This window comes from Haliaeetus albicilla, chromosome 5 (assembly GCF_947461875.1).
Source record: "Haliaeetus albicilla chromosome 5, bHalAlb1.1, whole genome shotgun sequence".
NCBI lineage: Eukaryota > Metazoa > Chordata > Aves > Accipitriformes > Accipitridae > Haliaeetus > Haliaeetus albicilla.
Window position 1 is genome coordinate 8,852,091 of NC_091487.1, and position 13,740 is coordinate 8,865,830.

Below are 13,740 nucleotides of genomic sequence, written 5' to 3' on the forward strand. Positions count from 1 at the left end.
CTTCACAGAGACTAAAGGAAAGTGTGAGTGTATGTTTGTGTTTGTAAGCAATTTTAGCTAATTTAGCTAATAACATGGATGTTCTTCCCCTTGTAACAATCCCACTTAAATAAGATATAATAAACATTACACTAAGAGCTACCAGCATCAGTTGTTACATTTAAAAGGTAATTGTGAAATACTTCACGCAGGTTGCAGTAAGGTGGGGAAGGAGGGGCTGAGATATGAGCCAAGGGCAATGCAGATGTACATGCAGCTCCCCATGCCCAGACTCATGCATGCAACCACGCAGACCCGGGACCTTTCAGGATTCACACCCCTGTTCCACCCCAGAGCTTCCCCATGTGCAGCAAGAGAATCTATACTACCTACCACATTGTGGTTTTCATTTCAGCAGCCACACCAACAGCCTTCCCCCCCCCCCCCACTCCTCCTTTCCTCTCAGTGGCGGCCATGACACCTGCCTGTCCACCATGCCAGGCCCCACTGTTTCATCTTCAGAAACCGTGTATCTTACTTCAGTTTTCCAACAAGGTCTATCTGGGAGAGACATTGGTGGTGTTAAACTAAAGAAAGATCTGGTTTGTACAATTGGATCATGAGTGCCTCTGTCTGGGTATTCTCTTTCAGGCAAAGACAAGCCCACTACAAAATGGTGCCTCGAAGTGAAGGGGAAAGCTTCAGCAAGGTGGCGCTGGCATCTAGCCCACATCAACTGAAAAGGACACAGCAAATGTAGAATTTGAAAGCACTCAAAATATATCCTTTCCCATGTTACTAGCACCTTAGATTATTGACAGATTGGTCAATTCAATTCCAGCATAGAGTAATTTTTTGTTTGTATTTATGGTTCTCTAGCTGCAGCAGTGGGAGACACCAATGCCAGAGGAGAGGAGAGGCTGCTCCCAGGTGTGCAGACAGCTTTCACCTACACCCAGTAATCCAGCCCTGATGTACAGCAGTAGCACAGTTGCATATTCTGAGTTTAAAAGCCTTAACTCTGTTCCTGGTGCAAATAAAAATTCTCTCTATAAAATGAGTTAAAATATTTATGTTAATAAGGCCACTGACAGCATCCTCTTTCCAACAAAATCTAAGGCATCAGCCTGGATGAGGACAGTGGTTTCTCTTTATAGGATAACCAATTATTATTTTTTATCCTTTTCATTCTTAAAAATGCCATTAATGTTGCTAATGTCAGTGATGATGAATAACAATGTCACACCTGAAGAGAAATCCACTGGTAAAGGGATGTAGATGTAGCTGACAAATTTCCTGAACCAACAGGCCTAGAAACAACCTCACTGATTTCAATAGCACTGGTATCCAGCTGAGCAAGAATTACTTGAGAGGGATTTTGGCCAGAAACATATTAAGAAGTGCTTTCCCAAACAAGAAAAGTATTCCTACACAAACAACAAAACCACAACCACCTCCATCCCATCCAACACATTCTGGGATACTCCTCTTCTTCCTGCAGAGCTGTGTACCTCCACGGAAAGCAGGACATGGAACAATATGGCAGCCACACCTGGGAAGGTGAAATGGGGGCACAAACTACCCCACAGTAGGGCCACAGGCAACAGATGGGTGGAACAACAAAAGCTTTTCTTTCTCTCCATCCTCAAGGCCTGATCCTTTGAATTCAAAGCCACTTTGGGGCACTCAGCAGCACTGTGGGTGCAGGCTGTGTGCAGCTCTCTGGTAGATTAATTTTTTCCAAAGCTGAGCTAAAGAAAAAGAAATTTTCTTCAGAGCCCTAAGTCTCAGCATGCTTCATGCATCTCCTCTGCACAGAAACACTACCTAGTAAGCACATTTCAAGTTAAACTGCCATAAACTTGCCATTAATCTGAATATTTCAACCAGGAAATGTCCTCTTATAAGAAAGTGTTAATAAGCAAATTTGGGAACAGGCTTATATTTATATGTCATCAAGCACTTTGTTTCACACCTGCTTTAAAAGGCACAGTGTCACCTGAAAGTACACCAGGAATCGACACTTACTGATTTTCCATAAACTATTTCCTTTATACTCAGGGTTCTCCTAGTTCCAGGAACAAGTCTGTGTGTATACATGCTGTCATTGGTACATATATTTGTGGTACATGGAGTTCAGACTCTCAATCACCAACATCAGGTAACAGATTGAAAGCATAAAGTGAGGTGGTGAACCCAAGCAAAACATTGTTCCTCCTCTCTGCCTGTGTGTAAGCTGGTGATAGCTGAACTTCTCTGCTCCCTGGAATAGGTGAAGACAGTTGAATACTGATCAATATAAATACTACAAAACTGTTGCACTCTTCTCTTTGAAAAAGAAATTCGCTTATTTATTTTCTTATGTGTCACTCTATTTCCCAATCAGTGAATACAAGACAACTGTTCAGGCTTTAGAAATCACCCCTCCTGTGAAGCCATAACGCTTCTCTGTCATGAGCACTCGTGCTTGCAATGCCTGAGTGAAGGGCACCTTCCTGAGTGAAGGACACCATGTATGCTCTCTCGAAATCAGATTTTTTAAAGAAAAAATCCAAATTGCCATGGAGTCCTGTGTGAAAATGTTCCTGCTTAAAATGTCAAGACACCCCTCTTCGGATCCCAGGACAGCTGGGAAAGCAGCTCCTCAGCATTCCTCTGAAAGCCACATGGACTGCCTGTAGCACAAAACCTTCATCATCCTGTAACTGGTAAAAATTACAGAAAGTAAGAAGTTCTGGGAATAAAAAACTGTCCATAAAGGGGGAAGATGATTTGCCCCATTCACCAGATCCTTTCACAAAGCTCCAGGAATGCTGCTGAATCCTCAAAGGAAAAGGGAAGGAAGACTCAGGCTCCAAATGTGTTCCTGCGGCAGCAGCTCAGACCATATTGCTTATGTTGTCCTATACTGACATCTCACCACGTACGTCCACAGGGTCAATGCCTACGCTAGTGTCAATGTTATACTGCAGGAAAGGTCTTAGGGCCAAATCTGTTGTCTGGCTTGTTGACTCATTGCTACACTATCTTCTTGGCTGATCCTGTATGCCTAGTATGGGGACTCGGTCTCCTTTGGAATCTGCCTGCCAGTCCTACACTGCTATTGTGGGCACAAGGGACACCAATAACATCACAGCTTGGCACAGCTCCTCTTGGAAGGATTATTCACTTTCTTCTCCAGGCTTCTAGGCCACAAAGAGGAATCACAGGCCAAGCAGACTTCCCCCTACCGAGCTCACCATATTCTTGTTCCACACTAAGTCTATAGGCTCTCAATCTTCTTGTGGCCCGGGCAAGCATCAGTCACTCTCTCTTCCCTAGGCCCAGTTTCTAAGCACAGGCTCATCATGGTTTGCTCTGCAGTGGGTCTCCAGAGCAAAACTACTCCATGTGCAAGCACAGCAACTGCATGAGGGTGCACAGGCTAGAGATGTCAAAATGCTTAGCTTCAAAGTGATGGCTGGAGGGGACCAGAAGAGCCCTTAATGTGCTTTTTGCCAGCTACAGCTTACACAGGCCATAGGACAAAACATTACACTGCCCTGCTAGGATTATTTAAAGCTCTTGGAGATAGCAGCAAAGGACAGCCCATTTCATGGCACAGACTTTCTAATCAGATCTCAAGCTGGTTTATGAATCAGAAAGCTCAGAGAGCGTTTGCAGTAGTAGACATGAGCAAGCCTTGCTGTTCTTTTGAGAAATCTTTCACCCAGAGATGTGCAGGACAGACACTACAGCTCTGCAGACTTGCAAGGTTAATTTACTGCTGTTCTTCTCAGATGCAGCTGAGCATGCGGGAATGGACACACTCCACAGCTTCAGAGCAAACGTTAGCAATACATCTCTGAATCTGGTGCCTCTGCTAGGCTCTGTCTCATTTATAAATGTAGTGGTTCTTGTTTTAAATACCAGACAAATCACACAGGTCTTAGGCTAAAAAGGAAAGGAGAGAAATGCGATTGCTCTAACTAGAAGCTGACAAACTTTTGGGATACAAAGGTTTGTAATATAAGGCATATAAACTGGGAAATACATGCACAAATATATAGGCACATATATAAATGAATCTGGAAAAAGCTTACAGTGAGCTCACTTATGTTCATACTGTTCAGAGTGAAAAAGAATGAGATACTTGAATAGTCTGTGCCTCACCACTTTTTAATTCCTTTCAAGGTGTGCTCACAAGAAGCTGAAACTCAGCTCCAAATACTTAAATTAGGAGACCTTTAAGGAAAGGAAAATCTTTTTGTTTGTATGAACAGCACATCACACAAAGGTCTGCTTTTCCAGAGCAGTTAAGTTAGGGCTCTTCCTCCTTCAATTTAGTGTTCCTTTCTAATTACAAACAGCAGTCATCGAATATGGGCAATGGGAAATAAATATGGATCTTTATTTTTAATGCTAAGAAATTAAAGTCTAATTATGAACAACCCCAATAGGGAGATAATGAAGCACAGTGGGCAAATATATCCATATTCCAGAGACAGAAAAAAATACGCACATACCAAATAAGGGAAAAAATCATTCACTACAGCATGTGAAGGTACCTTATCAATACTGTTTCCATTGAAACTAACCAAGACTCCCATGGCCAAGAGCTGTTTTGCAAAAGGGTAAGCACACAAAAGATCCTGTGTGTTGAGAAAAATTGAGACATCCTATATATTTTATATCATAAGGAAATTATCTGTGTCTCACGAACCTCTGAGAACAGCAGGCATGGGGCTTCAAACTGTTCTGTTTGTCCCTAACTTTACCCTATTTCTCTCCCACTTCCATTATCCTGTTTGTCTTAGAAATTTTTTCAGCTGTAAATGGTTGGAGACCAGGAATATCATCTGTTTGCCCTGTTCCTAATAGTCTTCCTTACACATCTGCAGCTGGCCACCATTAGAGCCATAACCCTGAGCTGAGACAACCTTTTGTCTGATTTGGTATAGACAGTCCTATGATCTAGAGGCAATTACATAGAAGGAAGGACACATATTGGAATCAGGAATGCTATAAGTAAAAGCACATTGAAGGTACAACTTCTTAAGCCTGCTTCATATTATGAACTGTGTGCATACATCATCAAACACCGCTCAGTATTTCAAACTGGATATTAAGACACGCATAAAGACTGTATCACCCAAGTCTGAAGTGCAAAACTCCGTTTACCTGTTTTCGTCTCCAAATACCGAAATTGCTGGAATTATGGTCTGCAGGAAAGCTGGTTTTACATCAGCCTTGGACCTCCCCTACCATAGACTTCACAGGATCTGTTCACCCTCCTCCTGTCTCTGCAGGACACTGCAAGAACAGGATTTGCTTGGTTGAGAGAGCACCCTGTGAATGTTCTTGCAGAGATGGCATAGAACTAGCTATGCAGTCTTGCTCTGCCAGGGGTGTTCTTGCTTGGGCTGGGAGAATTATGAGAGGCTGTACAGATTAAACTGCAATGGAGAGATTGTCTTCTGGACATCCTCCTACCTGCTGCCCCGAAACTCACCTTTCTCCCTGCCTACCTCTGCCTCTGTCAGTACATGCAACTCCCTACACAGTTAGAAAGGTGGAATTGGTGTAACAAGTATTTCTACAGAAAATATTGGAACTATATTTTTCATAGTCTTCTAGTGAAATTCAGCAGTTGGAAAAAAAGGAGGAAAGTCCTATGTAGCCACAAGCCATTAACTACAAATTATTAGCCAAATATTTAATTATTCTCTAATAAGGAGGAGTTGGAAATTACAAGCTAGTTAATCACAGCTTCATTGCTTGTGTTTATGTTTTGCTTTAGGCAATCATTTAATCCTTCTTTCTCAGTTACCTTATCTGGAAAATGTGGTAATACATTACTCACAAGCAGGCTGGGATAGTGAATTAGGCTGTTGTTTATTGCAGGGAGTGCCACAACGTGCTGTAGAAGTATTAGGAATGGTTATTATGTGAAAGAGAGGACTACTCAGAAAATGGTTTCTTTGCTCTGAATTATCTCTTAGCATGAAAGAGTCAGGACAACCTAGGGCCCATATTTATCAAGCACTCTGGCACTGTTCTCAGTGGAATCAAGTGTGACACAAAATCCTTCAAACTGTTAACAAGACATCTTTCTTCTGCAGGATCCCTAAGAGGTCAATGAGAAGCGTTGGAAGATTTCTGTGCAAGGGTAATGTGACGTATCTGAAGGAAGTTAGCTAAAAGAGCAACAAGAAAAGCAGCTGATGGAAAATGCACTCAAGTATGTACAAATTTGTGTCACTGGCATAGTAATGCAAATGGAAGTTTGGAGGTAGTCTGAGCTGGTTGTTGCTGTCTTTAGAGTGACAGATAAACTACGGTCAATGCAAAACCCCTGCATGGTAGGCAAGTGAATGGCAAGCCTGAGACGGAGGTCAGAAAAGCACTTTGGAGGCCTCTGTTGGACACAACCAGCTTTACCCCCCTGCCAGAAAAACCTACAAAGAAAGTACTCTTCACTGGCTTTATAGAAAATCAGTTCATTGTAGTTAAAACTGCTCTTGGAAGTGATTTGATTAATCTGTCTGCCTTTGCCTGAAATGGATGAGGAGCACTCCAAGTCCCTGTTCTGCTAGTTCAGACATTGGGCCAGGAACCCTGAGGAGAAGGCCAGAGAGCAAATACCATCTTAACCCAGGACAGCTACTTTTGTAGTGCCTGTCCAACAGCTGGCTGCATCACCAACTTATTATATCCGTGACATGTCTAAAATGAATGGGGCTCATGAGATAGCTAAACAGATTAGGGGATAACTACACTCAGGAAACACTTTATGATGGAACAAATGTTAGCTTGTGCTATCTATCACATTAACACAGCTTAGCTATAAAGGCTATTTCAAAGCATGTACATTGAGGTCAATCTCAAGCCTTATGTCAAAGTTCAGTCATCTTCTGATCAAAGGGAGAGTTGACCAACAGCAGGTATTTAAATGTGTTACTGTTGTCCCATTACAAAGTTGTGTTCTCCATCATGGTTGATAAGGTACATTCTAGAGTAACATCACTCATTTAACCAATCGTACTTTGTTCAGTGGTGCATCTCTAAGCAGGAAAGGTTCCCTGTAAGCATTTGAAGAATCAAAGTCTAATACTGTTTTTCTGGTGTGCTCCTGCAAATGGGATTTCTCAAAATCTCTTTTCTGACCAAGGTTTATGAAGCTAATCTAACTTTTCTGTTCCTCCTCCTTTACTGGAGACAATGTGCTATCCTAACTGTCCCACTTAATAGGTGAAGCAAAGCCTAATGTTCTTCCTTAGTTTGCTGATTCAGGGTCAGTTTCTCAAAACAAATCACAGCTTCTGGGGCCCTGTGCCATCAGAAGCATAGCTGTTAGTTCATCAGTAACACTGAAAGTCTTTCTGGCATGCATTTTACAGCCTTCATGGCTTTTTTTGAAGAGCAACCTCCATGACTTTTGACATGTTGGGTAAGAGGGGGTGGATGCAAAGGTAAACAATCAAACTGTGGGAGTTGCCAAATCAAACCCAGGGATGCCTGGCAGGGAGGTGAGTGAGGCAGAACAACTGTTCTGGGGCAACACTCAGAGCAGAGAGGTCTCTCTTACTCTGAGGCTTCAGCCTATCTGGAAGGAACTGTTTTTATCCTTCATCCTAACAGCCATTAGAAAATAAGTCTGCTTTGGTACAAAACGGACTATGCTCAGAACTGTCTATTACCATGGCATTAGTTTTTCTCTCATTCTTTTGCATTAATATGGAGAAAAGAATTGTACTGAAAGCATAAAACATTGATCATTGCTGTCAACTTTGTAAACATTTTCACAATGTTTGTCTCCTTTGCCACTGTGTTTCTCCGAGATTTTCTGTATGTGAATAGAAGCTTTAACTTTTTTACTGCGTTTCGGGGCTGGATTTGGCTCTGATATGAACCAAGCAAAAGGGTCTGTTCAGCCATTTCTCATCACATAATCCCTTTTCTGTTCCTTTTCCACCCCATTTCCAGTATTTTGACCTCAGGGTGACAATTAACAGTAAGTGTTAAAGAACATGTTCTTACATAAAGGCATGACACACACAACTTCTGAGGAACAATCTCAGCTTTAGGACTTGACTGCCACGAGACAAGTTAGAAATACAAAAGAACTTCCTGCTATGATAAAACAAGGTTAGCTAGTCTGATTTTCTGGCATAAACATTTAAAATTCATGAGTCTGTCCCTCCCAAAAAAAGAGAATCTGGCTCAAAAATAATGAGATAATAGAAGAAGTTGTTTGGAATTATTTTTATTTCCTTTCCTATTTTTTAGACTCTACAATAAATTCAGGTCATTTTCAATGTTTTATCTGTCATCATGAGACATCTTTTTTTCAGGAGCTGGGGCATTACGAGAAGCAGCAAGTGACGTTAATGCTCACATACACATACAAATCGTGGAAGTTAGCAACTGTGGGTAGGAATCCACAGCTCCTGATGGCACTAGCTTCTTCTGCTCACTCTGCAAATAAGGTCATCTGAATATTTTTAAAGAAGGTGACATTCTTCTTTTTCTTTTACTGCCTGGTATTTTTACATTATCATCTCATGTCAAATCTTTTTTTGACAAAAGCTGTTTCTGAAGAGTTTACCCTGTCTTTAACTGAAGGAGTCCATCTTTTGCATTTTTTTTAAAACGCAGTTTGGGTTTTTTTCCCCCAAGAGTTCATTCAGGCCTCAGATAAAGGCAACAGAAGTAACAAACAAGACACAGAATTTTAAGCAGCCTGGAAAAATCCCTTCTCTCAGTTAATTGAATAATCTTAGTTTTGATTGTATAATACTGCAACTGCCTGTTGGAACATTCCAGGAAATACAAGGAACACATAATGAAAGAAGAGAAAAAGAAGTTCTTTCTAGCTTTTTTTTTTTATTTAGCATATAAAAGCCCCAAAATGCAGAGTTTTCCCTCTTTTCCAAGTCACTTTTAAAGAGAAATTTCTGACCTTTAATCCTACAATTACAACATGTTGTTAACTTAAGGTGGTTTAACCATTTGAGGTAGGAAGCTCTCCTCTGAGTAGAAAAAGCAGAAAAGGCGATGCTTGTTAGGCTATGAAAGGAAACACAAAGAAAAGCGTTATCCTCAGGGAAGTTTCAAACTATGTATTGTTTATACTGCCCTCCTAGCACACCAGAGAAGCAACCTTAAGGCTTCTGAAACAGAAGGGCCCACGTATTTCCTTCCTCATAGTTTTGTGCCCTAGGCAGAAGCTGCAAGGCCTAGACTTCTCCCTTCTCAAAATCTGACAGTTCCCCAAATCCCTTTGTGAGCTGATTACATTACGGACTAGCAGGATTGAATGCTTTCTTAGCAAACTCTTTAGAACAGGCACTTTCTTTTTCCAAACTTCTGCATTCTATGTAAAGCAAAAATCTACGTGAAAGCACTTCACACAGGCCTTTTAAGTCTCAGATTCTCAGTGGGAACACTGCTGTTGTAGCATCCAACCCCTATTCTCCATAGATTGTTAATTTGCAGTGGTGTTATCCTGTTTCTTTGCTGCACTGCTACCACACGTGGCAGACGTGGCTAGATCCCAAAACAGTACGAGGTCTGCTTTACCACAGGCACAGGAATGTGCTACTACTCCCCAACAGCAACCTAACGCTGGGGGTCCACCCCATCATCAACCCCTATTTGCCAGTTCCCTGTCCCTGATCTTTTTATCATCGCTTTATTGAATTGTGGACCTGTTCTCTAACCACGTGCTAGATATCAGCAGGAAAAACTGATGAGTTCCTTAACTTCTCTGGGTCATGGCATTATCTTCCCTGAGCACGTCTGCCTCGGCGACATTTAACTGCTTTTCCCATCTCCAGCGCTGGCCGGACACATCACTTACTTGCTGTATGTAAGAAAACCACTGAAAGCTGACTTTCTCTGCAAGGTCCTGAAACATCTGCGCTGGCCTGTGGAGTAAGGAAAGCTCTTGTTCACATAAGTAACAGCACACACAGAGGACTGCATGGATCTGAGCAGCTGCCTGACAGGAATCTACACCTTCAACAGTCCTAACTGGATTACCTGCTTCAAGTATACCCCTTGAAGGCGACTGTTAGGAACCTGTTCCTCACTCCTGCCAACTCCTATGAACATTAGGCCACAGTCCCACCCTCTTCTTCATTGCCCTCTTTATACACTGGCGAGCCACTGGTTTGGTGGCTTTAAGCTGGACAAATGCGTTGAAATCCTAAAGAACAAAAACCACTCTTTGCGTAACGACTGAGGAGTATCACAGCACGACCCCAGGACATGCAACACAGAGATTATTCTTATACTGATTTGCAATTTTCTTAGAGACACAGCTAGTAATTCGCTGTGCAGAGCCCACCACCAGGAGCGCGGGCAGCGTCCCACCGCCGCGCACCCCCTCAGCCCCCAGCTCCGAGGGCAGCTTTCGCCCTTCCCTCCCGGTGCCTGCAGCCCACCCTGCCGCCCAGGCCCCTTCTCCGCAGAGCGGGGCGCCGGGAAGGGCCGGGGCCGGCAGCCGCGCCCCTGCCAGCGACCTTTCGGCGGCCATTTCGCAGCGCCGCTCAGTCCCGCTCCCCTCAGCGCCGGGCGGACTCCGGGCGCCTCACGGCGGCGGGAGGGGCAGGGCAGGGGTCACCGCGCCCGCCGCCCCCAGGCCGCCACCGTCAGGGGAGCCGACGGCCGCCCATCGGTGCCCCTTCTCCTGCCTCCTCCGGGGCGGGGCGGGGAGCAGCGCTTGCGCGGTGGGGCCGGCGGCCGCCGAAAGTTTGGGGGCACGTGAGGCGCGGAGTGGGGCAGCCGTGGGGGCAACCCGTCCCGCAGACGCTTTGGGAGTCGCTGCCGCGCTCGGCCGCTGCCTCCCCGCCCTCGCCATGGCGCCCGCCGAGATCCTCAGCGGCAAGATAGTCTCCGCGTACGTAACCCGGGGCGGGCTGCTCGCCCGCCCGCTCTTCCTTCCCGCCGAGCGCCCGGCGCTGTGGAGCGCAGCGCGGGGGTTTCCCTCGGGCGGGGAAAGTCTGTGGGGAGCCGCGGTCGGGAACGAAACCGGTGCGGCTGGCGGGCTGGGGGGTGCCCCGGGGGACCGAGCCCTGCTGGCCGGGAGAATGGGGCTGTGGTGGCCTTTGCTCTGGGTCTGCTGGGACGAAGCAGGTTTGAAGACACCCTAAAGCTTTTCCGCTACGTTGCATTCAAACCTTACGTCTTCCTGACTGGGAAGAGTTGTTAAATGAAGGTGGTATTAAAGCTCTTCAGGAGAACCTAAAGTGCTGTCGTGGCTGCATTGCCCCCCAGAAACCCAGCGGTGCATCTGCTTTGGGTCTCGGTGGCCGCGTCCAGCATCAGCCCTGCAGAGCGGCTTGCGATTGCTCGCTCAGCATCTTTGCGCTGAGATGAGCGCCCAGGCAGGTGTGAAGTGGCCAGCTGACTTACAGTTTTTGTGTATTTATGCGGTGCTCTTGGGATGCTTTATGAGCAGGAGTCGGGAACCTGTCTGTGCTTTGGGTACGGTCTCTGTGTTCATACTGTACAGGCATTGGTCATCCCTTTTTAAAGCAAAATAAATTAATCCATGTATTGGATAATGTCATGATGAATGCTCACAGGAGTCCAGCTCTTTGAAAGGTTTGTCAGACCCTAAAAGAAAAGGCTTCCTTCTGCTTTTCAGCTTTTACTCAGCTGGCAAGCCCTGAGTATAGGTGACCCTGCATTGTATCTTTTTAGTTTGCTTATTTTTCCTACTTCTACTGTACATACACATCTGGCAAGAAAGCTAAACAAATGTCACTAACCCTAGGAAAATGCAGTGTTTAGCAAAGGGTAATGCTTTGTTGTGATACTCCGTGCAAATGGGGTTTGGTTAGGTAGGTTCGTTCTGTACCTTCTCTCTATAACCAGGGGATTTGGACAGAAAGTGTAAATTTGAAATGGTCCTAAGAAATCTCTGAAAAGTTGTTAGACCCGATGTTATGTATTGCTGCATATGACGCATCTACAGCCAACGACAGTGGAGCATTTCTGTCTGAGAAGTAGGCCTAATGTGTCTTGAATTTCAATATCCATGATGAAAGGCTCCTCGCATATTTTTTACCTGGTAATTTTTGGGCCGGTACCACTTAGGTATTGCAGTCTCGTGTGCTTCACTACACCTTATGCTTTTGGCAGTCTTGAAGCCAGCGCACTCTGCATGCCATATATGCAGTGCTGGTGGTACGTGGTCATCTGCCTACTGCAAGGCTTCCTTTTTCTGGCATAGAAAGTGCCCCTAAGGCGTAGTAGATCCTTTCAAGCTATATGTTTATTGCAATTTTAGAGTGACTAGAAATCTCAAAGGATGCTAGCTTGAGTACAGTGAATGTGTTTAGGAGGAATTCTGAGCATTCACCTTAAAAATTCGAGGTTCCTTTGCAGTGCATATTTTGTTTCTTTCTTTCAGTTTATAGATACAGTGGTGGCTTTTTTTTTTGTTTCTGTTTTCTGTATTACATCGGCAGCTGTTTTCAGAGATGAGGACCTTTGTGATGTTGTGCAAATACCTGGGAAGACGCATAAGCTTTTAATAGACACATACAGGAGAAAGGATTACTTGGTTTCCAGCACATCTCCAAGATGTTTGGCTGAAACCCATTTTTCAAAGGCCTCAAATCTTGACCCGAAGACAACATGAAATGGAAACGTAATTGCAGCTGTACAGCTGCCCTCCTTCAGTTGGTTTATTTCTGCTGTATTTATGTCCAGTATAGCAAACCCATCGTGTGCTCTCCAGGAATGGGCCTTACATAGTTCTGATTTTTCCTAGCAGAGTACTTGAAGGAGGTAGAAGGAAATGGGCTCTCTGCCCTGCAGATACCTGTCCCTTTCTTCCAGATCCTCTAGAGAAGTGCTGGTCCAGAGGATTCTCCTTGTCTAGAGTCTGCCCCCAGGCCAAGAGTCTGGCAGCAGAAGCAGTGATAGGCATGTGTTTTTTTCTAGGAATTTTCAACTGAATTGCCTGTTGCAGAAAGGGAGAGTTTCTGACTTGACTCAATTGCAGTATTTCAGTTACTGTCTTTCAGGGGGCTTTTTTTCTTATTTTATCCTTTAATTGAGAAAACTGTTTGTAAGTCAAATATTAACAGGTGAGGTGAATCAATCAAGTAGTATTACAGCTACATGATTCTGAGTTTCTGTGAGTGTTTTAAATCAAAACTCCTAAGTTTTGTGAACTTCTCCTGCCACCAAGCACCCCTTCGCCAAAGGGAGGTGAAAAAAATACCTAATTCAGAGTCATGTCAGTTATTTAAACAAAAATCAGGTAGATAGTGGCATTCTTATTTTTGTGAAACATGTACAGAGAATAAATACTTTGAGAGAGAACTTCCTTGTCTCTACAAATAAGGAAAACTTGATGAGGAGATAAAGCTAGCTCACACCTAGAAAGTGAACTCAGTGGTCCAGTACTGCTCAGCACCACCAAGCAGGCCCAAATATGAGCAAGAACCCCTTGTGTTAGGTGCTGTACAGACACAGAATTAAAAAAATGGGACTCTGCTCCAAAGAGGTTACAGGCTAGGAGAAAACATTGTCTGGTGGACAGCAGGGCCACAGTGCTGTCATCTGTGTGCATCAGCACCAGGTTACATGGAAAGGGGGAGTCCTAAGGGAAAGAACCTGTAGGGGGTTGCCATGTCCCCTTTGTGGAAGGAAGAAAATCTCAATATCTGTATTTGTGAATACAGACCATTGTAGATGTAGCCTAGAGTATTGTCTGGAGTGCTTGCAGCCCCACAGAGGTGGATTGAGTCCTTATCTGTTTCT

General features: G+C 44.2%; 1 protein-coding gene across 1 annotated transcript in view; it reads left to right on the plus strand.

The window, feature by feature from the left end:
- Positions 1 to 10,698: 10,698 nt before the first annotated feature.
- Positions 10,699 to 13,740, plus strand: part of MTHFD1 (methylenetetrahydrofolate dehydrogenase, cyclohydrolase and formyltetrahydrofolate synthetase 1) — a 42,038-nt gene continuing 38,996 nt past the window's right edge. The window contains exon 1 of the mRNA XM_069783254.1: positions 10,699 to 10,861. Within this exon, the coding sequence (XP_069639355.1) occupies positions 10,821 to 10,861 (41 nt within the window). The 5' untranslated portion in view covers positions 10,699 to 10,820. The remainder of the gene's footprint in view (positions 10,862 to 13,740) is intronic.